The 23,450-nt window shown below is 37.5% G+C and overlaps 4 protein-coding genes across 11 annotated transcripts in view; 2 read left to right on the forward strand and 2 right to left on the reverse strand.

Moving 5' to 3' along the window:
- Positions 1 to 2,511, forward strand: part of TRPV3 (transient receptor potential cation channel subfamily V member 3) — a 27,790-nt gene extending 25,279 nt beyond the window's left edge. For 2 of the 3 annotated variants that reach the window (XM_025141986.3, XM_040650468.1), the window contains exon 19: positions 358 to 2,511. In XM_025141986.3, coding sequence (XP_024997754.2) covers positions 358 to 452 — 95 coding nt within the window. In that variant the 3' untranslated portion in view covers positions 453 to 2,511. The remainder of the gene's footprint in view (positions 1 to 357) is intronic. The other variant, XM_025141987.3, reaches the window with a different exon arrangement.
- Positions 2,445 to 11,195, reverse strand: ASPA (aspartoacylase). Of its 3 annotated transcripts, none has more exons than XM_004946672.5 (7): positions 10,580 to 11,195; positions 8,738 to 9,000; positions 7,081 to 7,276; positions 5,977 to 6,070; positions 5,235 to 5,342; positions 4,191 to 4,300; positions 2,445 to 3,647 (listed from the first exon to the last, which is right to left on the reverse strand). In XM_004946672.5, the coding sequence occupies exons 1-7, from the start codon at positions 10,637 to 10,639 to the stop codon at positions 3,435 to 3,437; spliced, it is 1,044 nt and encodes a 347-aa protein (XP_004946729.2). In that variant the 5' UTR covers positions 10,640 to 11,195; the 3' UTR covers positions 2,445 to 3,434. The 3 variants fall into 3 exon arrangements, 2 of the variants coding, with proteins under 2 accessions (XP_004946729.2, XP_040506422.1); XR_005841020.2 differs by having other exon boundaries at positions 3,608 to 3,647; positions 5,132 to 5,342; XM_040650488.2 differs by lacking the exon at positions 5,235 to 5,342.
- Positions 11,196 to 11,297: 102 nt separating this feature from the next.
- SPATA22 (spermatogenesis associated 22) lies at positions 11,298 to 18,717 on the forward strand. 4 transcript variants are annotated; one of them, XM_040650483.2, is made up of 10 exons: positions 11,298 to 11,337; positions 11,431 to 11,533; positions 12,017 to 12,109; positions 12,461 to 12,583; positions 13,258 to 13,312; positions 13,726 to 13,821; positions 14,213 to 14,567; positions 14,881 to 15,010; positions 15,536 to 15,633; positions 16,027 to 18,717. In XM_040650483.2, exons 3-10 carry the CDS (start codon positions 12,067 to 12,069, stop codon positions 16,216 to 16,218), a joined length of 1,092 nt encoding a protein of 363 aa, XP_040506417.1. In that variant the 5' UTR covers positions 11,298 to 11,337; positions 11,431 to 11,533; positions 12,017 to 12,066; the 3' UTR covers positions 16,219 to 18,717. The 4 variants fall into 4 exon arrangements, with proteins under 4 accessions (XP_040506417.1, XP_004946747.3, XP_040506419.1 ...); XM_004946690.5 differs by having other exon boundaries at positions 13,729 to 13,821; XM_040650485.2 differs by having other exon boundaries at positions 12,490 to 12,583.
- The window catches only part of LOC101749175 (transmembrane protein 211-like), a 56,256-nt gene continuing 50,698 nt past the window's right edge, over positions 17,893 to 23,450 (reverse strand). The window contains exon 3 of the mRNA XM_004946688.5: positions 17,893 to 20,956. Coding sequence (XP_004946745.2) covers positions 20,730 to 20,956 — 227 coding nt within the window. The 3' untranslated portion in view covers positions 17,893 to 20,729. The remainder of the gene's footprint in view (positions 20,957 to 23,450) is intronic.

Genomic DNA, 23,450 nt, shown 5'->3' on the forward strand with positions numbered 1-23,450 from the left:
GACAGCCATCTGCTGAGAGTATTGGAGGTGTCATAGAGACACGATGGAACTTAAAGGTGTCAGCTGTCCTTCTAGCAGCAGGCGTCAGAGTGTTCGGCAGGGGCGTGTGAGGACCTGAGATGTGTTTGGAAGTTTGCTCTTTAGTCAATCAGCATTTATATTGTGCAGTAGAATTTTTTTCAGTAATAATGAAGAGAGGCAGAAAGAAAACATTCAGTATAAGATATGGTAGCAAACTGACAACTTGCTGTTTAAACAGATGAGTGTTTTTTAACCTAAATTAGATGTGCAAAAGCTTGATCTCGCATATACAGTTTCTACCATATCCTGTTTTGTTTATAATGCATTTTCTTGCAGATCCAAGCAAAGTTCAAGATAATTCAAGAACTAATAGCAAAAACACCTTGAATACGTTTGAAGAAACGGATGATTTGCCTGAAACTTCTCTTTAGTTGTTCTGTATTTGAAATGTAGATGTTTGGAAAGTTAAAAGCACCAGCGGCTGATGTTGGAAGGTGTTTTGTTATTTTGGACAGCTGTAGCCAGCTGGAACACAAACGTTCAGTGATGCGGTCTGGTGACTTGAACCCATTTAATCAGGGCAGCTAAGCTACAGGAAAATGGACTATTGCTCTGGTTAAGTTTTAAGCTTGAAAACTGCTGCTGTCCAAGTTTGTATGCCTGCTGAAACTTGACTCCAGGCTGCTCACAGAAGTGTCAAATGTGAGATCTTTCATCCTTCTGTGGAAAATTGAGATCTTTGGGATCCTGGTCTGCTCTCTGTTGTTTTGGAATCTTTAACTCCTGGGAAATATTTTGTATTCTGAAAAAAGCTCTTGTAGAGAAAGGAAAGGCATTTCAATAGGTCTGCTAAATGAAGTCTGTTATTTTGAAATAGTGACGTTCTGAAAACATTTGCGACGTTTCGTTTTGCTTGTCAGTGTTACGGGGGGCTTCTCCTGCAAGTGGAGAAAGCCTCTGTGCCAGACTGCCTCTGTGGGTCTCCTTGGCTTTGTGATCTGTCTTCCCGTGTGTGATGCTGCGGTGTCACGTGCACTTCTCTGATTTTTAGTCATTATTTGTACAAATGCCTTCCCATAAATAATGGGCAGAAATATAATTCATGATGGAGAATACTTCAGAGGGTTTTTTATGTCAGTGTCTTTATTTTTCCAATTTCTACGTGGCTTTTCCACACTTGTGCATCTCGCTGTGTAAAAACTATCACATTAGAATGTTTCAGGTTCAATTAATTTCTACATCCAACTACTTCAGGAAAGTTAGAAATCAGCATTTCTTCCTGCAGAAACCAAATAGGTGAAATACAGTGCAATTGCAGACTTTTTACTTTATTTATTTTTTTTATTCAGAGAACTGTGTAATGCATTTCTGTAGCACTCCTTATTTCCCTACCTGTGATGGACTGCGATTATACATTATTTTTTATTGTTGTTTTCAATTTTATTTGTGTCTGTATAAAAAAATTTGCTCTGTGTACCTCCAGATTTCAATTAACACCATACATGTCTTCCTTGCCCTGCGGCTTCTTCATATGTATGTTCCTTTGGTGCCTGTTTTAAAGGTGCTATTTAGGAAATGCTCATGTAAATTCTGTTCTGTGTTTGAATGATAATATGAATTGCATTGAATTCTTACAGCTAAGCCTGAAGTGCGCAAACTGACCCCAAAGACTTTCTTAACACAGAAGAGAGCGTGAGTGAACTCTGCAGCAGAAAGGATAAGTGCAAAGCAGTTTGCAGGGATGTGAACACAGTTCTACCAACTCATCTTCTGTAGATGCCCTATCCTGTGTTGTACCGTGCGTGGCCCGGATGGATGGGATCGAACTGAAATCTTCGGTTACTTTTTTTACAGTGCATAGGAATTATAGAGGAAGGACATTCACGAGTATCAATATTTTGACTTTCTTAGTAGGATATGTGACTATGAGAAGAAAAATTCCTTTCTTCCCGGAATCTTTCATCTCTGCTGGTTAATTTTGCATTGGAACTGCCAACGGAGAACGTTGCCATAGGACTACACAGTTCTGTTTGGACTCTTTTAAGTGCCAGTTTTTGTACCAAAAAAATACCTCATCACATATACTCAGGAACCAGGAAGAAAACCGGTCTGCACTGTATTCCATATTGCTACAGATAGACTTGTCACTGAAAGCAGGTTCAGATGTCTCTGTACTGTACTGAGGTCGCTCTGTAGGCACAGCCATAAATAGAGGAGGCACTTTTTGTAAGGAATGTTCCATAGCCACGTTCAGGTACAAAGCTATGTGATAAAACTGAGGAAGGAGGCGGGGGTTATTTTATCTCAAAGTCACTCAGTGAGAAAATACCCTGCTTCCTGGCCATGGAGTCCTGCCAGAACACACATCCAAGCATCTCTTATCTCAAGGCTTTTATCACGAAGACTATAATGACTGCAGCAGATCAATCTGTAATTTTTATTCAATATTCATCTGAATATAAAGAAATAAAACGTGTAATTCAATAAACATCTCTTTCTGTCCTGTATTTTTACTTCATTGCTATAGAGTTACACAAAGCAAGCTGAAAAGATTTTGGCTTAGTACTCTTCAAAGTATATATTTTTGGGGGGTTGTGTGGGCAATGAATCTTTCAGTAAACAACTGATTATTGTGTGCTATCTGAATTTATTCACTGGATATGCACTTCTTTTTTCCCAGAATCAGTATCTTCAGTATCTTTCAGACTACTGGAAACTTCTTAAATTCAACCCTTTTTGTCTTTAAAAGATAAATCGGGAACAGTTTAATTAATCTTGTAATAATTTCAATTTAAACAGAATTTATTTTAGTGTATTCTTCCTTGGAAATCCCGTTCTAGATTATTCTTCTTAAGTACAAAACCAAAACAAACCCTGAGGCCTCCACTTCTGGGCAGCAGGCATTAATAACATACACATCCCTCTCAGTGTTTCTTTCCCTCACTCTTGTTTCCTTTGTCTCACATTTTATATGGCTCAGCTGAACAATTAATTTATAAATGGTTGATTACTGGATGTTTTGGCTTACCAAGTTAAAGTGCCGTCATTTTGATATCGTTTAGCTGGGTGATAAAGTTTTACTTTCTATGTAATTCTGGATAGATGCTTTATTGCTACTCATCAGCATATGTGGTACGTTGTTTAATCCTTTTATACAGCATGAACTATCAAACTTCATAAAAATAATGTTCTTTGTATCTATAGTGATCTATTAAAACAAGTAAACAAGCCATAATTAGCATTATGACATTATCTTATTACAGTATATTTCATATTTAAAAGTTCTCAAAATGTTAATTAAATTAAAATTTTAAATTAGACTGAATTTATTAAGCCTGTGAATTACCACTGACTGATACTGGATTTCACAGAGCAGAAACCCACTTCTTGTATGGAAAATCTGTCACGAGCCTTTAAGAGGTGTTCTGACCTACGGCTGAGGATCTGATGTGTCCTGCAGTGAGTTCCATTTTAATTGTTTTTACAAAAGCTTGTTTCTTTTCATAATACGCGGCTTCATTAATAAATGTTGGATAGGCTGTACAGTCCCCTTTATATGCAATTACTTCTCCATCAAGAGTCAAAAATAGAGGATCACCATTGTTCAGTGGCTGCCAATCTTGATCCTTAGATAAAGAAAATAAATAGAATACATTTACTTTCATTTACTTCTTAAAAACTTTCAGGTGATTTCTAAATATATGCTTAATAATTATATTCCCTGCAGTTTATGGCAAAAGCTATTAAAAGCATTCCTTTCAATTTTCATTGCATAATTTCAGGATTTTGGCCCTCATTCTCAGACTTGCATAGAATTCACTGGTGAAGCCGAACTAAAAGGAAGATGCATACACTCACAGTTAACTGAAAGCACACTTTCACTTCAGAATTCAGAATTAGTTCTACGTTTTAGAATATGTTATCCTATTGTTGTCTTCTTTTCAGTTTTAGATTCAAAAATGATTTCATGTTCAGTGATTCCCAAATCAGTTCCCAAAATACTGTATGACCTCAGTAAGGAGCTTACTATGGGGAAGGTCTGCAGTATTTGGTAAGCCCGTTAGCAACAGTCTCATTATAAATATCTTATTTACTATATACCATAATGTAGCAGAAGCAACACAGGAACACTTAAAAATGGTGTAAATGGAAACTACTGTAGAATTTACCTGCAGGTTAGGGTGAATAATAGCAATAACTTCATCATTTTTATTCCTGGGATAATCTACTTTCTCCATTATTTTATAAACCTCAATTGTACAGGGTGGAAATTCTTTTCCTAGAAAGAATAAATGCAATTTAATGTCAAAATGAACAACTGTTTGTTAGAAAGCACAATGCATTCCTAATTCACTGTAGAATTGCTTAAATTGTTACGTTGTACACTGTCAACATCTACGCACTGGTGATTAGCTCATATATCATAACAATGTGTAGATCCACATCTTTCTTTCCCTAGAATCCAAGCAGTAGAAAGATGATCTTGTCATGTACTGCATTTTGTTGCATTCAAAACACTGATGTAAATTAGGTCAGTGGTGCTAGATGTGGCTTTTCACTGTATACTTAGGAAGATTTATTCTGTAGATGAATAAGTCAGCAGAAGGCTGTTTGGTACTGCTGCGTAACGTGGGATAGTGTTGGTGCTGTTTACTCTTTACCATTCCGGCACAGTAATGTAGATTCTGCCACACACAGCTAAATTCTTTTCCTTCTACATTCAAATAGAACCTGCTGACAAATGTACTCCAAAAGAATTTTCAACCCCTATTTTTGTCAATCTGTACTTCGATAGTACACAGATAAAAACAATATCTTACTAAATTTCTTGACTATAATTTGAAATAATGCACAGCAGGCATGTAAATTGAACACTTTTTAATTTATGTATGCAGTGTTCTCAGTGTATGTTCTGCTACAGGAATAGTTAGCTGCTCTTTTTGATTCTCAAAGCAATTTTAAAAACAAGTGTACTTATTGAAATTTTGGAAAGGAGTAATATCCTCAGAACTACCTAAAGAAGCCATAGCAGGAATTATTCTGACCTCCTTCTCATGCCACAGTTGGGTGATCTGGAGGGCTGCCCACCCCTGCATCCCTGCAGTGTTACCTGCTCAGCTGCAGGGAGCTGTGGTACAACCTGCTTTTGGGAGAAGCACTCTCTTGAAATAACGCACTGACGTGATGCGGGGAGCTTGCTTTACGTACTCTACCTTCATTAAAAAGGTGAACAAAATCAAGGCCATGTTTGACAATCTTCCTCATTTTGTCCAAAATATCAGCTCTAACAACACCTTGTGGCTGAGGCCCCACCTCCACACCTGTTTACAGATGAGGGAGATTATTAAGATAGCTGTAATATATCATGCTTAGATCACACAGAAAAAATACATGTCTGATTGTGTCTGAGCTTTATCGTTAAGATGGACTTTAAACTACAGTTATGTTATTTGGAAGGCAAATAGAAATGTAGCTCATGAGTAAGGATCAGTTCAAAGAACCATATAACCATTTCTGTATGTGCTATCAGGATGTGAGAGTCACTCTGCATGTTCTTTTCCCTTATTCTTTTTCCCATCTTTTCTTTCCATGATGTGTTTTAGAGAACTCACAAAAAGCAAATGTTTTTTTTTTTTTTTTCTCCCTGCCTGTGATTATGGTTTTGTTTCCATAAATGCAAACGTTGACAACTTCTATGCACAATGTCATTTTCTCCTTTACTACATATTTTCTATTCCCCTTCCTGGCTAGCATCCAGTGCTTTGTATGCCAAGTGACAGATCAGTGCTCTTTAGAAGAGAAAACCATAAACATATGATTCCATAAATGCATTGTCAAACAAACAGCAATTAGTGATCAGAGCACCCTGTAAAATGTAATGAACTGATCTGGAAACAGACATGTTCTGAGATAATTTCCGATAGGTTAAAAATGGTGTTTATCTTTCATATTTACCAACAGGATGTTTTGCTACAGATCGGGTTGTTGCATATTTCAAGTTAGGATGTTCAATCAGCAGAACAGGAACACGCTCTGGAGCCAAAGCATTCTGTGGAGATTGTTGTAAAATGTTTTTGTTATGCAAATACTTTAAAATGTTGAGCCACAAAAAGAATACTGATGCAGAAGTGATTTACACAGTGTGTTCAATATGTTGCCTTTATTTCATGGTGCTCAGAGAAGTAGGACATCTTTAGAAAACACACAAAGCTCTGTTTGTTGGTCTCCTTTCCATTAACTCTTGCCAGGAATGGTCCAGTGAACTTTGCTGTCTCCTAATTGAAATGAACTCAGTTCTGTTCTTTAATTGCTAACAGGAAGAAAAAACTATTCAACTGTGCTGCAGAATTTATAATCTAAATACTTTAAAGCAGATTTCTAGGCAGACTTTTTTTCTTGTTGTTGCTTTATGCTTAAATTGTCTGGTGTGGACCAAGATTGTGAATTAAGCCTTTTCTTTTTTCAGCCTTTTTCTTTTTTTTTTTTTATAACAAAGAATCCTATTGCAGATCTCTTTTCCAATTACTCATCTTCTGGGCCAGCAGCACTTCTGCAAACCTCACTCTACCATTATTTATCAGCTCCAGGAACAGCAGAATCAAATAGGTTTTAAAGACACATCGCTGTTCCTATAAGTAGTGACGAAGGGAACATTTGTCATTACTTAGTTCCATTACTTTTCCTATGTCTTTATTTCATAAAATTAATGTCTAACTATTTAGCATGCGTGACCCAAATTTATCCAAGTTCCTGACAGATCAGTGTGGAAGCAGATTAAATTACATTTATTTTCATAGATGTTATGCTAAGCATTGCTCTCTGCCCATCAATCTTACTACAGTCATTTTAATACATGAAGACTATGATGAGTTGAAATCTGAATTACCTGATATTATAATCAAATTATTAATTACCTCTGATTTTAAAAGAGCATCAGTGATTATATATTTAAAATGCTTTTGCTGAATAAGAAATAGAATATTTGAAGAAATGACATAATATATAGTCATACACTACAAACAGTAATCTGTTTTAATAGTTCATTTAAAGTAGTTTTACCTTGATATAATGACACATTTGAATTGTAAAGTCATCCCTGGAGTTCTCAAGAATAAGGGTACCACCCATGTTAGCAGTGGTGTTGTGAAGGTCAAAAATAAGGTCATAGGCATCATCACTACCTTTTGGACCAAATATATGGTTGATTTCCTGAGCCCTTCTCACTTCATATGGAATATCTTCCACCACTGTCTGTCTGTTAATATTAGTACAAAGAAATCAATCAACTCATTCCATGACTTTACATTCAACAAAATATCTATATCCTTTTCTTTCACTTTACTTCCATAACTGCCTATTGTATTACCTGGCTTAAGACATGATGTCTGTGCTTGAACAAAGTAAATATGATTGTTAGTGGAACACAGGCTGACTGTTATGTATCCTGTGCAGAAAGCTATTACGTTTTTAAATCTGATTTTTGCAATAGTCTTTGTACTTCTCTTATTTATTTGCATTTACTTCTAGTACATACATCTCAACGTTCCCTCTGTGCAGAAAACTAACTCAAAATTTATCAACAGCTTCAGCCACCTTCAAGCCTGGGTTCAGCTTCTACAGAAGAGATAATCTGATACGGGTTCATGCCCTTTTACCTTGGACCTCATTTACAAGCTCTTTCATAACCCCACTTCTCATGTTCTGCTCAGATTTTCCTACAGTCTGTTGATTCTAAACCTCTTGGACCTCAAAGATTTTGCCACCTCAAATGCCTTCCTCCAAAGTTTTAACACTTCCAGTCTCAGGTACCAAACTAGCCTGTACCGGCGTGTGAGAAATGGTCTTAGCCTAAGGAGTGGTTTGAGATCATCAGCTTCCTGTCTGTAGAGGGAATATGTAAGTAAGCAATGAAAGAAAGGTCTTCTGTGTTAAACAGTCTGTCCATCTTATGTATAATATCCAACAACAAAATTGTTAGATGAAAAGCCAGGTGAAAAGGCATTCAGGGTAAGAATAACCATGATTACAAAATAGATGTGACACCCATTTCTCTCAGTAATATTCACTTTTACCATTAAGATCATACTGATACTTAATTACCCTTTCGGCATGCAACTATACCAGTCATTAAAAAACATTGTTTCATACAACAATGCAATTATAGATTACATTTCTTCTAAAATAAGGAGACAGATACATTATTGAATTTTGACATTTTGCCATAGAATGCTTAATTTCTAGCTGATAATTTCAAGTTTTCACCTTTTATCCTATATGACTGTAATTAAATACACTTCCCACCTTGTATGTCTCTTTTTATATACTGGTCTACATCTAAATTGCTTTGTGTTTTCATATTTCATAACTGTATTCAGAAGAGCTCCAAGGCTGAATTGCACAAGAAGGCATGAGAAACAGTGACTTTGCAACTCAAAACAGCAACTTAAGTTTACACAAGCACAGCTATCCTCATATGGATTTAAAATACTCTGTCTAAGTGTTGTGTGTTGGTTTGAGGCTCATTCTACCAGCAAGTTTCAAAAGGAAACAACACGCACAATTTGTTCTTTTTGGGTAAAAGGTCAGTAATTTCAGTTATGTGACTGCCTGGATAACACAGAAGAGGAACTTGCATCAATGTTTTAATCTGGAGAGGAAGCTCCTTGCAATTTTAAAAACACAAAATTAAAGCAACAGAAAGCACAACCATTCTTACCCAAGATTATCAGGGTCAAAAACACGGTTCAGATCACAGTCAATGTATCTAGTACACTTCTCCACAGCTCTTGGGTTGGTGATAAATGGTTTCACTTCCATTCCTGCTCTTTGAATCTCAGCTCCATTCTCTTGCCAGTACTTGACCAAAAATATCCCTGATAACTCATTGCCATGAGTTCCTCCAAAGATAGCAACCCTTCTTACTGGAGGCTTTGGAACAACAGAACAGGAAGTCATGCTTTTCAGCAGCTTTAAGAATTGCTGAAAGCAAAAGAAAACAACAGCGAAGTAAAGCTCGTATCTCTGAAAAAGAAATATATATTTCTTTTAATTGGAAATTCTTTATGTCTGTTTAGGTCAGACGGAAATGAAAGAGAATTAACATTTCTCCAAGTTTCAGATTCCGGTCGCAGGGCGGAGCGTTGCTCGTTCGACTCTCCTCCCTCCCCAGGAGCCCTCCCTTCATTTCCCATATTTAGCAATCCTCCCACTGTTACTGTGCTGTTACACAATTCAAAAATTAACTTCTCCAGGCAGTCTCTATTAATATATGAGATATAGGTAAATACTGTGCTAATGAAAATGTGAAAAAAACTTGCAAACTCGGTGTGACAACCAAGTCTGTGTGCGCTTTAAGTTACAAAAACATGACCATACACATGGGCAGAATGATTTAAAGTGAGTAGAAACAGTAAAATATGAATCATATCTTGGCTCTAGATCAAGACATAGTGCTGAGACATAAAGTGCTTTCATCTAAAAGCATGAACAGCTGAGTTCCTCAAAGCACGCCGTTGCTTGTATGACCTTTGATTCAGACTATCAGAAGAACAGTGCTTAAAGGAAGGAACAGCAGCTGAAATTAAAATGCAGCATAGCTGCAATTTACCCAGTATTGCTGGCTCTGGATGTGTCTTGGGATCTGCTAACATAGACCTCTATTGGAACAACTTAATGGTAACCCTTCTCATTTCTGCAGCCCCTTACAAAAAAAGGGAAATCAAAGCAGATCACAATGGGACAAAAGTTGTGTTCTTCCCTGAAGGAAACTTAGCCAAGAAGTTGGCTTCTGCCAGTTCAGAAAGCATTCTGATGGGTTTTCTGAACGGAAACTCAAGCTGAACAGCAGCCATAACTTGTGTTACGGGAACTGAAATGTTCAGATAAAAAACAAACAGTTTTACTGATATTAATGATAGAATTGTTCAAAATTGGCATCCAGCACACAATATCAACATGAAAACGTTACACTGCAAGGGAATAAGGAACATTTATTGGACAATTTAGTTTTAATAAGACTATACCCCAGTGACAAGGAGTGTTTGTCGAGCACCTGTGAGGGGTTCCGCAACCCACGTTGATAGATCCCGTGTGTATAAAAACAGAGCCAAACACAGGGTTTATCCACCCAAATTCTGCCAGGAACACGTTTCCTACAAACGCTGCTCTCTACATTGCAACATATGCCCGGGACTTGCTGAACCTCACAGTGAGTTAATAGATAGAGCGTTCACTTTAAGTCAGCTGTACTCCTGTTGTACTTTAGGCTGTCAGCTATTCAGTGACAGTAAGTAACGTATTAAACAAAGCAGCAGAGCTGTGTTGTACAGCACCGGACAGTCTGTACCGTCCTTTGACCCCAGTCCTTCAGCAAAGGTGCCAGGGCAGCCATGTGCACGCCGTCAGAAGGAACGGCTCGTGCTCCGAGTTGTGCTCTCTCTGTTGAATTTAAACACCACAGCAGTTTGAAGAGTAAACTGCAAAACACAGCTACGCAGTGCTGGGACGCATCAACTGTTCCTCGCGTAAAGCTGAAGCAGAGACAGCGCTGTGCACTTACCTCACTTAGCATGCAGGGAGTTTGTCTCCTGAGCGCTGCGGTAGGGCAGACACAGCGCATTTCAAACACGAGGTTTGGAACCAAAGCTATGGAGGCTTCTTTTATACCCTTGGAGCAAAGTAACTTGCGGACAGCCTTTAACTCCTGGGCTGCCAGCACATCCCGGCAGCACGTGGCACAGATGCAGAAATGTTCTCCCTTTTCTACACGCTGGGAACCATTCCCGTTTTGCTGTGCTTGGCCGATGCTTAATTATGCAGGAACATATTTGGCTTATTAAGAATTCAGCACTGATTTTGTGTACCGCTTTATTTGCAATGAACGTTTTGACTCAGTTGATCACCGAGAAGTGGAGAATATGATGCTTATTAATGACAACACCACACAGTGCACAGTTTTTAATATTCCCTCCTATCTGCTGAGGTGACCTGGCCTAAAAACTCAGAAGTAGCGCTCCAAAGCTCAAAGGTCTGGGAGTTAATCTGCCTACAAGCTACAATTCAACACGGGAGCCCCTCAGACGCTGCCGAAACACCTCACGGAGCCGCTCCGCAGGGGGCGATGAGTTCCTGCCCGGGCTGCTCACGAGTGCCCTCTCGCGGCCACTGCAGCGCTCGAGCGCAGGGGGCGTCCCGCCCCTTCCCGCCCTTTTCTCACCTCTCACCTGAGTGGGGGTGGTTTGGACCGTTATTTTTGGCGGGCTTCTGCTCGGTTCTCTTCCCTCAGCGTGTGGGAAGGCGGTTTGGTTTGGTCTGTAGGTGAGGGTGCTGCTGCGTGAGAAGCAGCGCGCAGGTTTAGCCTGGTGTCTCCTGTTGCTTATTTTTTATTTTACTTTTCCTTGCTTGTTTTAGCTCAGGGCTGCGCTTTGAACACCTTCAAGAGAAGGAAAAATAAAGCCACGCAGAAAAGCAATCTTGTGCAACACAAAAATCGGCTTCGGGGCTGCAGCGTCAGGTGTGAGAGGTTTCATTTTACAAGTGCATTATTTGCTAGCATCCATTAGGCTTTATAGCACTAGCAGTGCATTTTAAGTACAAATCAGGTGACAGCGATGAGTTGGGAGCTGCTGCAGTGTTGTCACAGTGCAGTTAATGCGCACTGCAGAATTAAAGAGTAGACTGATTCCTCCCATTTGAGTTTGCTTTTAAATTCAGGAGCGAATTCAGTATTTTTATTGCACACCAAGAATATGGGGAGCGTGACTTTTGCTTCAGTGATTAATATTTTGGGCTATTAGTCTGTTAATTGCATGTTGATTGGGATCCCTGTGAGCCTTCTAAGCTCAGCACAAATCCTCACACGTTTTAGGTTTGTCTGAAGTGATGCATGCACCAGGTTAAACAAAGCACCGAGACAAGCTGCCCTAAAGTTGCATGTAATTTGAATGTGTTTACAGCATTAATTAGCTTACTTTCCCTTTACCTGCCTTTCATACAGTGAATACGGAGTAACCAATAAAGATCTGGCTATTAAAGAACAGCACAGTCATGAAAAGGAGTTCAGCTGATGCTTCAACCCGCAGCACAGCAGGTGTTATCCATTCTTTTGCACTTTACAGCTTATTCATCGTTATGCTTATATCCTGAAGCCCATTTCCCAAGTAGACTTGTATGGATTTCTATGTTATTACAACACAGTGTAAAGTTTTGGAGGCATGGGGCTGGTAATGAAGTAATAGGTATAGCTCACAGGCTAATTTGCAGGATGAAGGGCTAAACCCTGTGAGGCGGTGGCTGGGCTATGCTATGCAATGTGTTTATGAACTGTAATTCCCTTTAGTAATGTAAAGAAAACAGTTGTTAGATAACCACTACTTACATACTTGAAGTATAGATTGCATATACTCCTAGTGTGATGTTATCATGTGAGCTTTAATTTCAGGTTGTTTGCCTGTGCCTCTCTTCAATCAGAAGAAGAGAACCAGGCAGCCCCTCACTTCAAATCCTCTGAAGAATGAGCCAGGCTCCAGTTCTGCCACTCATGACTCTTTTTCCTCATCACTGGGTAATGAAGATGCGTATATTTTTGATGGCTCTATATCCAATTAAATGTTAATTTTATTCTTGTATTAAATGAGATATTGCCCTTATCAAGAACTATATGCATCCTTTGTATTTATTTCTGAAAAGCCCATTGTTTAAAACATGTCCTCCAGGAAGTTGCTTTCTGTGCTATACAACTGAGCTTTTTTCCTTCATGCCTAGAGGGAGGTCAGTGCTTTATGTGCTGCTGAACGAAGTTGTACTGGCGTTTAAATGGTATCTTGGATTTCTGACCTTTTGTTTTCAGTTGATTTCAATCAAAATTCAAGCCCAGTATTCCAAGAAGAAACACTTACAAGATGTCTTTCTTGTAACTGAGAACTTCTATTCCTCAAATTGTACTTGGAAAGAACGATGCAATATTCAATCATTATTGTTTTTCTTGTAACAAAAATGTCTCTGTGCTAGTCAGAAAGCAATATTTAGGAAAGCAATCTACTTGCTAGAAGTTGCCTTATAATTAGAGATATCAAAAAAACACGGTTTTTTTCTTTCTTTTTTTTTTTCTTTTTTTCCCTTCCCCCTCCTGAGACTATTTGTGGAACACTGGGTAGGGTAGGAGCCCTAAGTAGACTTGGTACCTTTTGATCTTTTTACTTTGTATCCATACTCAATCTCTTGTCCTTTGGGAATCAGGCTGGGGAGCTGCAAACCCAGAAGTTGACGAACTACAGAAGGCAGCAAATGAAGGGTATGTATGTTGTACTCTCTGTTGTATACCGGTTTTTATTTGGGCACTATCAATTTGTCTCACAAACTATGAACTATGTGTGTATGGGAACTGTTGAATGACGGCCTGAACCTCTGATTGACCCCCTGAGGTGAGTGCTGAGTCAGCTGCAGGGGCACAGGTGAACACAATTTCACCTGAGTGACCGGAATTTAAGGGCTGACTCCCAGGGAGGAAGGATCTCCAGCTGGAGATCCTTCCTCTTGGAGCCCTTCCGCGAACCCAGGACACAGGTAAGATCTTTATTTCATTTTTCTTTTGTAACACGATAATCTCTCTGGTCCAATACCTGTATACCTGTTTGCCATACATTTATACCTTTCTGAAAATAAAGTTGCTACTATGTCACTGATATTTTAACTTGTCTTTGAAAGCAGAGCAGATGATCACATGGCTCCTTCTCTTATGAAACCACCAAACGCATCAAAGTCTAATTCAGTCAAAGCTGGAAGAAACTTGTATGCCTTCAGGTTAGTAAAAACTTTACATTTTATTATCTTTAATCAAAATGTCCTTATGTGAGAGTACATCTCACTGTATATTATAGTGGCATTCAGGAATACCCTTTTAATTCCCAGGTAATCATTGTAGTCCTAAATAGTTACGTTCTGCTTATAAGCCAGAAAGAACTGAAATGGAACATCAATTCCAGTGTACATAATTCTAATTCAGAAGGATTTAAGCAAGTGTGTAATGGCTGCCCTGTATGTGGATAAATTTAAGTGTATGTTCTTTGAATCTAAAGAGGTATCAGATTTTTAAAACTAAAACAACGCATGTTGCTTTGTATATTGTAACTGCTTATTTGAGTATTCAGGGTAGATACTGTGGTACTGAATTATATCTTACGTTACACTGCAGGACAGAAGAGAAGACTCCCAGTACTAAAATTTGGAACAGAAATGAGTGTACTCCTGCAAGTAACAGAACAGGTTCCAATTCTGACAGTGGAACTACTCAAAAGTTTGAGAACCGTTCAAATAATTGGAAAACTGTTCAGCAGCAGAAAATGCCTGATAGCTCTAATGCATCTCAGCATATCAGAACACCAGAAACTAGTCAAACACATTCCACAAAAGGACAGCGGCCAGTGAAACCTAACACTACATCAAGAAATCTGCAGGATTCTGGTCTGGCATATAAATTTAATAGCAATAGTCAGCAAAATAGCATGAATGAAAAGCAGTTCGATTGTGTTCCGGAAGACAAAAGTCAGGTAAATTTATGGAGTCATGATAGGAAGATACAGTGAAGAAAACTTTAAAGAACATTGTGGACAGATGAGGCTTCTATGAGTCCTTGCTGCCCTAACAAACCCTTAAGTTTCTAAAAATGTAGAACTGAGATTTTCATATTGTAATGACCTCCAGTCCTCAGCATGATCATATAAATTGGCAGGGGGTCATGTGCAGAGTCTGAAAAATACTTTAACATAAATATTGGATATATAATAATGCATGAACACATGCATGCTTTTAGAAGTCTTCAAGTGCATACCTCTAACTCAAGTTTTCATCTTCCTCTGAAAGGATATTTCTTCATTTCAACTGAAACTTAAAGAAAAAAGGAATTCTTTGCGTATCATATCTGCAGTCATTGAAAGCATGAAGCACTGGAGCCAGTATACGTACAAAACTACACTATTATTTGAAGTTTTAGGTAAGTATGGAGTGCTTCTAATGGAAAGTGACTTAGTTTCACATGGCATTTTTACTGACATTATCTGAGAAATGAACATGGTAGAAGACAACAGAAATGACTAAACATTAACTTAAGATGAATAAAAGATGCAATGTAATGACATCTCAGAAAACTATTATTGTGACAGGCCAAGGTATTTGTAATGCTTAATGTTGATTGGCACATGAGGATCAATGTAACTTAGAGAATAGTGTTTTGCTCTGGTTAACAAGGGAATAACCCATTTACCATGACTGTAATGAAAATGACATTTTGTCATTCCAGTTAGGCAGATTTTAAACCCAGTTTTACTATTAGAAGAGTATGTGAAGCCCATAACATATTGGAATTTCGAGGGCTGCCAGCACAAATTGTGACAGGAAACTGATGCTGATTGATACACCTTTGTGCTTTTGTGGAGGAAATGCTGTCATGATATCTTGATATCATGTTTAGTACTGCTCTGATGTTTACATTGTGGCTTGCTTTTGTTACGTGCTGTAGGCACGCTTGATTCTGCGGTCACATCTGGAGCATACGGAGCCAAGAATTTTCTTTTGAGAGATGGAACGGAGAGCCTGCCCTGTGTTTTTTATGAAATTGTAAGTATTCCCACATCTATACATAACAAAGACACCACTGCATACAATGCCTTTAAGAAGTTAATAATGCATCATTCTGATAAAACAGAAAATTGTTTTGTAAAAGGAAGGCTGAGTGCTTATACCTTATTGTTCCCAAGCTGGTGTAGAGCAATAATGCAGCCACTATTTAGGCACCCTCTGACTTCGGTTTCACCAAAAATATTGAAGATGCAGTTGAGGCTTTCAGTTCAGCTCCTAAGTAGTTGATAATAGCAAAAAAATATTATGTAAATTCCTTCAGCATTTGATACAGCTTTCAGAAATGCACTAATAACTAGCAATCAGACATTTGGAAAACTTCCATGTTAGAAAGGTGATGGAATTTCTTTGTTTATTGCGCTTTTGTTGAAGGATCGTGAGCTTCCAAGACTAATTAGAGGTCGTGTGCTCAGATGCATGGGAAACTATGACGCAAAAAGAAATATTTTCAAGTGTGTCTCTGTAAGACCAGCAACTATTCCAGAACAAAACACTTTCCAAGAATTTGTTAAAATTGCAGATGTTGAGATGACAGCCTATGTAAAAACAATGAATGAAATTTGAATGGTAAACGTTGTTGCATAAAATTCATTTCCCCAAACTAATGCTGAAAATGTGATTAAATAATTGAAAATAGTACTCTGTTATCCAACAAATGTTAAGGACAGCATTTCGTTTCCACTATCACTTTCATAGTTTATTTTCTCTAGCTATCTGTGCAATAACAGCTTTTGTTATGTAGTTCATTAGATTTTACTGGAGAAATTCTGAATTTAAATGTTGAAGTTGTTTATATGTACGTAACTTATTTGTATGAACTGTTCCTGCTTAACCAAAGTGAGCCAAATTCTTTTTTTTTTAATAAGAAATGGACAGTGTAATGAATTTTATTTAAAAACAAACAAAGATCCATGGATCCTCTCTGCAGTGAAAACTGCAAGGAGTACCACACTCATATCTCTTTTGTCTGCTATCCCAACTGTATGTATCATTAAAAGCAGACCAGGCTGATTAGTGGCTTACTATCTCTCCCAGTCACTGAAGAAAAGACTTAATAGTAAAACTTTCTTTCATTGAGGCATGAGAAGGTGAAACGAGGCAGAGTCACAGGTGGCTAACGAGAATGAAAATGGTACCTCCTTTTTCGAGATGGCCTAAGCCTGTAGGAATTCTCAAAAATGTTTTGAGCATTTCTAAGGGGGTCAAACACATGCTTCTCTTCTCAAGTAAATTATATACCAACTATATGTTCCACCTACTAGACACATTATTTTCCCCTTTTGGTGTGGTGTTTTTTTCTGTTTGTTGACATAGAAACAAGCAATCAGTCTAGACCTTAACAAACCGTGTGCTGAGAGTGAAATTTTATATTTCTATGTTCTGTAATACTTGGCCACACAAACTTAACTCTGACAGCAGTTCAAGTGACTCAGAAAAAAAGATACTGTCAATGCTAATTCACACTGCCATTGTGTCTTATCTTCAACTATTAGAAATACCTTCAATACCTGTTTCAGAATGTTGACTGTGATGAGTGTTTGGTCAAAGTTTAGTAGCTAACAAATATCAACAAAGTTCTTTGTGTAATTTCATTAAAATTGCTCTTTGGTAGAATGTAAGGTAGTGTATCTTGCTTCAGTTCCAGTTTCCTCTGAATAACAACAACACGTGTAAAAGCCCTTCTAGAAATGAACATAACAGACATTGCAGAAAGATTTCACAGGATACAGCTGTATGTATTAGCTATTCATATGGTTCCCATTGCTACACCATCTAATCATACTTTTCTTTAAAAACAATGAATCATTATAACACTTGTTTAAATGAGCAGCATACCCTGAAGCTGTAGGAACATTGTTCAAGGACACGGAGGAAGTTGGAAAGAAATAATTACTTGAACACAGAACTTCCTAGCCTTTGCCATAGGAACATCCTGTGAGGGATGGTCCACATGTTTGTGTCTTTACCTTCAAACATTAACTTTCATAGCTTATTCCTGTTGTTTTTATTTCCTTTTCCCCTTACTTCAACACTTTGTACCAAATCTGTTGGAATTTTTTTTAAGATGCTAAGAAAATAGTGACCAGTGATTTTTTTTTCAAATTTTTTTATTATACAGTGTTGGCAATTGGAAATTTCACATTTAAAATAATTGAAGTATTGTATCCAACAAGTCAAATACAGAAAACAGTTAGTATTCTAAAAAGGAGCCAGCTAGTCAATGCAGAAACACATTAATGGAAAATACAGCTTTTAGTTACACTTAGAAAATTATATATTTAGAATAAAACTTGAACCTGATCCCATAAATTGTTTGACTTTTAACAAGAAAACGCTTTACACAGTTCAACTCGCAGACAGTCTTTATTTTAAAAAGTGATCTGTCAGTGTTAGCATATGTATTGTTAGCAACACCCTACTAAAGCTGTCAATTGAGGAGCTAAAGCATATGCTTTACTAACTGTGCTAAGAATCCCTTGCCTTATCTCCATCTTCTGTGCTAAGCTGGTTCTAAGCATGGATGTTTGAAGGAAAGTTTTGCCTATCCAGTTGTAGGGGTCATATCCATATGCTTGATTTCCTTAATGTATGGTAAAATATTAACAAAATTTCCAAATGGAGGCATTAGTTTGGTTCATAGAAGGAAATAGAGCCTGACAGTGCTCACAACAAAAGAGGCTGAGTTTAAAGTAGTAAAAGATTTGGTACAGCAGTGCTGTAAATTGTGGAACTCCATTAAAACAGTCAGTTAAAATTACAAAGGAAGTTTGAGCTATGGGGCCAGAATTGCAAGCATGTGTGTGTTCAACATCACACAAGTGCTGTAGTCCTAGCAATTTTGGTCGAATGATGGTTCCAGTTCTGCACATGTGACAGTTAATAAGCAGTGACGGGAACTGATTGATTGTGTTTAGCAGGTATGGCATGGATGTTAAGAAAAATATAAAATCTTACTTTCAGTGTTTAGGTCCTTGCAATTTTTTTTGCACACTAACAAATCACTTTTCTAGTGGAACATTAAGTGACAGTCTTAAACATTACACAAAACAGAAAAAACCCTACATAATACAGTTTATACACGTTACACGTTTCAGTTGTTGATTCTTTTTAACCATATTGATCCTGTCTTGTCTAATGGTTCTAGAGTAAAGGCACAGGTTGGTTAGGAAAGAAAAGCCTGCATCTCTGTCTCTCTCTACTTTGTGGTTATCGTTTTCTTTTTACTTGTTGGTTGTTATTCCTCACTATTCTGACTTTATACAAAAATTGTCAATTTTAGCTATTCATTTACAAGATGTTACTGGAAAGTGTGCTACTATACAGAAATGATGGAAATCAATTCTGCTTAATTTTGACATTCCTTCAACCTTCCTTGTTTAAGTATTTGGAGGATGTCATCTCTTATTCACTGAGAGCAAAAACACACAATGCTCTCCCTCTCTAGTTCTCAATGTCCTTAATTCTACTATGAAATCTGTAATTCCAAAGATTAGTGATGAAACTTGTCCGTGTGTAGAATTTGCTTTTGGAGTGTGTGAAAACGTAACAATAGATCATTATTTTGGAAAACAAAGCAACAGTCCATTGAAGTTCAGAAGCGTGAGGAATGTAAACCAGACTGTAGAAGTCTTTGACGTATTAAAATTACACAGTGATTGTTCTATCTGTTTGCATTTTCTTATACATCCTCAACATGTCTCTGTCTGTTCCTTCATGTACACTTTCCATAAAAAAAGAACAACATAACAACACCAACTTCTGGAATTAGTTGGGCTCAGATAAGTGAAGAGTAATTAACTTGATCACTTAGGTTGTGCCAAAATGCAAAACTGAGAAGTACAGCTCTGAATTAAATATAATCTATGTGCTTGTTAATAAATAATAGAAAATAAAATATAAGATTAGAATTCAAATTATTTTAAATGCAACACATAACAGTGGGGAGAGCTTAGAACCCAATGTTTCCCTTCCTTAAAGAATCAAGTGCACTTATTTCAATCATTGATAGTAATGAATCCAATGCTACAGAGGAGATTAGATAAATTTCACACATGAGCCCATGAACTATGGCTATGTGCTAGTTCTGACGTGGAATCGGATTCTTCTTCTTAGTAGTATGCAGTAACACTTCACGTATATATGTATTACAATAGCAGGATCTTAAAAGGATTGGATATATTAGAATCTGGTTAATTCTGGCTTGTATTGCCATTACACATAAGGGCCATAGGGCACACACTTTTTGTAAACAGAGATTGTTGTTTATTGCCTTAAAGAGCAGCAACAACAGATCTACAGCTGTCAGAGTTCAAATCATTTTGCAAAATTCCACTTAAAATGAGAATTGAAGAAACATGGGAAAAAAAAAGTATTTTCTTAACCTGTTACATCATCATGAGCCTTTGGAAGCAGTTACATCTCTCTCTCTCTGTTTTACCTTCATGAACATGACTGTAAATCTTGAGGATTAGATCAGAATGAAGGTGTCCTAACAACTGACAATATGGAGGTACTGCTAATACATACAGATTGAAAAGAAAATTTTTCTGGTATACACTTCTTTTAGTTATCAGGCTTAATTGTAGGCCATGGCTACTAGTAGGCTTTTTTTTTTTTTAATTAACCAAAATAATTATAACAAAATATTGTTACTGGTTTTAAAATTATTGGGTTCATAAAAGTTTTCACATTTAATAATATATAAAAAGTGGGTTGAAACTTTTAAAAGTCTTAAGGTTTTGAGACACAAAAGAAACAGTCTGGGAGGTAGACAGATGTTTTGAGGATAAACAGATATTAGTTTTTGTCTCAGGCATGACGCCGCTGTGTGTTCGGAGCAGAACAAAGGCTGCTGATTCATCTTAGTTTAATTCCAGAGCGTTCGCTACTCGTATGTACGGAAGACTATCAATGCACTTTTGGTCTTTGTGAATCTGACCTTCTCTCCCCATCTCCTTTTTTTTCTTCTTTTTTTTTTTTTTCTTTTTAGCAATACAGCTAAATGGAAGTGCTATAATAACCGCTGCCCATTGCCTGTAGACAGGAATGTTCTGTTCTTAAACAGTAATAAAATACTATAAAATAGTAGGTATTGGAGTCGGAGATATGTGCTCTTTTGGTGCATATTTTGCAAAGAATGGTAAAAAGACAGACAACATGACCCCCACAATTGCCAGCATATACCCCCATCCAATCTGGCAGTCTCCTGCATAGTAGATGTCTGAATTCTCACAGAATCTCTTCACAGTAGCAGAGTTGAAACCAAAAGGGTAAACCAAAAGCCCAGAAGCCATTATGAACACTGGAGAGGAGAAAAGAAACCACTGTTACAATTGAGCTTTTAATTCCGTTGAAAGAATTCTTTGTTTTAGAAAGGCAAATGTGTAATATTAAAAACAGTGGGAAAAGTTATAGCTTAAAAATACTCCTTCTGATTGTCAGAACATTTTTCATAATTATCTCTGATGAACAGTAGTGTCGTAACGTGGCAGCAAGTTAGCACCGGGATTTTTTTGCATGAGAACTATTGCTCACTACATAATGTCCGGAACATTGCAGTGAACAACATATAGCCATTTAAAAAGTTGATCAAAGTGAATCAAAGAGATGATCCAGATGTAATGGAATCCAGAGAAGAGTTCCTAAACTTGCAGATTGCAAAGCTGCTTCATTTTCTTCCCAGTAGCAATGTTTGGACATGAGATAAACAATGACTTTGTTCTGCCAAGTAACAACATTCAGTTAAGGAGATTAAATGCAGTTTTGCAGATTCTGCTGATAATGTTCTGACAATGTAACACTTTGTCATTATTCTCAGTATTGTGAACTCAATATACAATATAATACAATGCAATATAATCTGTCTTTTTATTTGGCTTTTGATTTTTTAAAAAAGTAAGGCTGAAGGTTGCCCTATTATCTCATTTGACAGCTCAGGGGCTAAAAGCATGGAATAAAGATATGCTGTATGAATCTGAAGTTTCAGTGTAAAGGCACAGAGTTAGAGGAAATCTCTACTCCTCCAAGCCAAATACACCACCAGATTAATCCAGTGTGTAATGAGGAAATATGTCTAAAATACAATAAAAGCTTAAGCTGCCTCTTGATGTTTGAAAGCCAGACTTGCCTCCTGCTATTACTGTCTGGATTATCTGTTAGCTTTTAATAGAACTTCACAGATTTTAGTCTTTAATGAATGTGTGCTATGTTTAAAATGTATATTGTGCAATTAATGAAGAGCAGAACTATTTTTCCTGCTTCGAAAATAGGACTGCCACAGGTATAGATGATGCCTATGATACAGATATACTAAAATACACCAGGTACAGTGCTCAGAGTCTGTTTTTGTCCACCTTGCAAGTCAAGAGGGGCTGAGGTAGGCTGATATGAAGGGCTGTGTCACCACAGCCCCTGTAGGTACCTCTTGTTGGAAAGAACACTGAGAAATATATATATATATTCTTAATTTTATAGGGGTTTGTTTTGTTGGGTTTTTTTTTTGCTACTGAATTAGTGCTGTACTTATAATCTATGGCCTACTTTTAGAAGGCTTTATTTTATGCGTCAGAAAGATATTATGAGGCAGTCCTTATTCCCACACTTATTCAAATTCAGGGTGAATTTTTAGTAACTCAAGAATAATGGTAAGGACTGAATTAATAGTGAATCCCTTGTAAAAAAAAATATTAAAAACAAACAAAAACCAAGAAATAATAAGACCAAGAAAACAAAAATTCAAAGGAGAGAAACTGGAACAGAAGCAAACTTGCATGTCTGTTTCCCTCCAGGATAACTCAGGGAAGGGTACAAAGAGAAACTGCCTGCTGGTAAATGGAGCTCTCTGAGAGCAACTTGTTCACTTGTGCTTCTTCCCATCACCGCTCTTTCTCTTTAAGCCTTTGTGAACGTTAAGTTTTCAGAGGTTCACAAGGAAAGAACGCTGTGGCCTTCCCCTCCTTCCAAGCTTAAAGTGCAGAAGTTGACAATTCTACATGCGAGGTCCTCCCCAGCACACACAGCACCTTGAGCACACCAGGGAGCACAGGATGCAGAGCATGGCACAATTCTCAGCAGCTGTGTTTCTCTGCATACAGAAACTGAAGCTGAATGCAAAAAAAAAAATATTGTATGATCCAGATCTGCCTTAACTGCACACCTATTAGACTAAACTAGCCATGCAGGAACATCTTTTCTAGCAACGATTACTGAGCTTTCCCAAAAGAAGAAAAAAGAGCTAAGGGCCAGCACGCTTCCTTTGCTCAGCTGCACAGCCTGAAGGTTGAGTGACTCTTGCACACCCGGGAAAATTCCGAGAGCACCATTTCTATGGAGAGAAATGGAAAAAGTGACCTTGGAGAATAAACAGAAAAGGAAGACTTTTCCTACTGGTATTGTAAAGTTTGGGTGTTAAACCTCTGAGCAGAGCTACAGACTGACCCACAGTCAGTCCTCAGATCTATGTGGTCTGTAGCTCTATGCTCTAAGCAAGAAGCAGGTCTGAAAATAAAATTGATTCATCTTTTCAAAGTCAAGATAGTCCACACATCTCATTCAGCTACAAGTCATTATGCACAATTGGAAGTAATCTTTTTATCATAAAATTCCTTTAAAGTTTGCTGTTAAACTTAGCTGTTTTTCTGATAGTATCTCAACCCCTTGCTCTACTTCTTCTATCTGTCCACATGTATGTTTTCTTTTCGGTTGGGTTACACAAAATTAATATTTTGAAGGTTGTGCTTTACAGTGACACCAGTGTTTTGATTACCACTTGGTGCTCGTGTTTTATAGTCCGGTTT

This window comes from Gallus gallus, chromosome 19, assembly GCF_016699485.2.
Source record: "Gallus gallus isolate bGalGal1 chromosome 19, bGalGal1.mat.broiler.GRCg7b, whole genome shotgun sequence".
Classification (NCBI taxonomy): Eukaryota; Metazoa; Chordata; class Aves; order Galliformes; family Phasianidae; genus Gallus; species Gallus gallus.

What these genes read in the sequence shown, in the direction of transcription:
- ASPA (XM_004946672.5), bottom strand. Translation starts at nt 10,639, where the DNA reads ATGCGCTGTGTCTGCCCTACCGCAGCGCTCAGGAGACAAACTCCCTGC. An exon ending in CTCCCTGCATGCTAAGTGAG is followed by an intron (nt 9,001 to 10,579) that starts GTAAGTGCACAG and finishes TTTTGCTTTCAG; the next exon opens with CAATTCTTAAAGCTGCTGAA. An exon ending in TTATTCACCCTAACCTGCAG is followed by an intron (nt 3,648 to 4,190) that starts GTAAATTCTACA and finishes TCTTTATCTAAG; the next exon opens with GATCAAGATTGGCAGCCACT.
- SPATA22 (XM_040650483.2), top strand. Translation starts at nt 12,067, where the DNA reads ATGAAAAGGAGTTCAGCTGATGCTTCAACCCGCAGCACAGCAG. An exon ending in CTCTTTTTCCTCATCACTGG is followed by an intron (nt 12,584 to 13,257) that starts GTAATGAAGATG and finishes TTTGGGAATCAG; the next exon opens with GCTGGGGAGCTGCAAACCCA. An exon ending in CAGAAGGCAGCAAATGAAGG is followed by an intron (nt 13,313 to 13,725) that starts GTATGTATGTTG and finishes TGTCTTTGAAAG; the next exon opens with CAGAGCAGATGATCACATGG.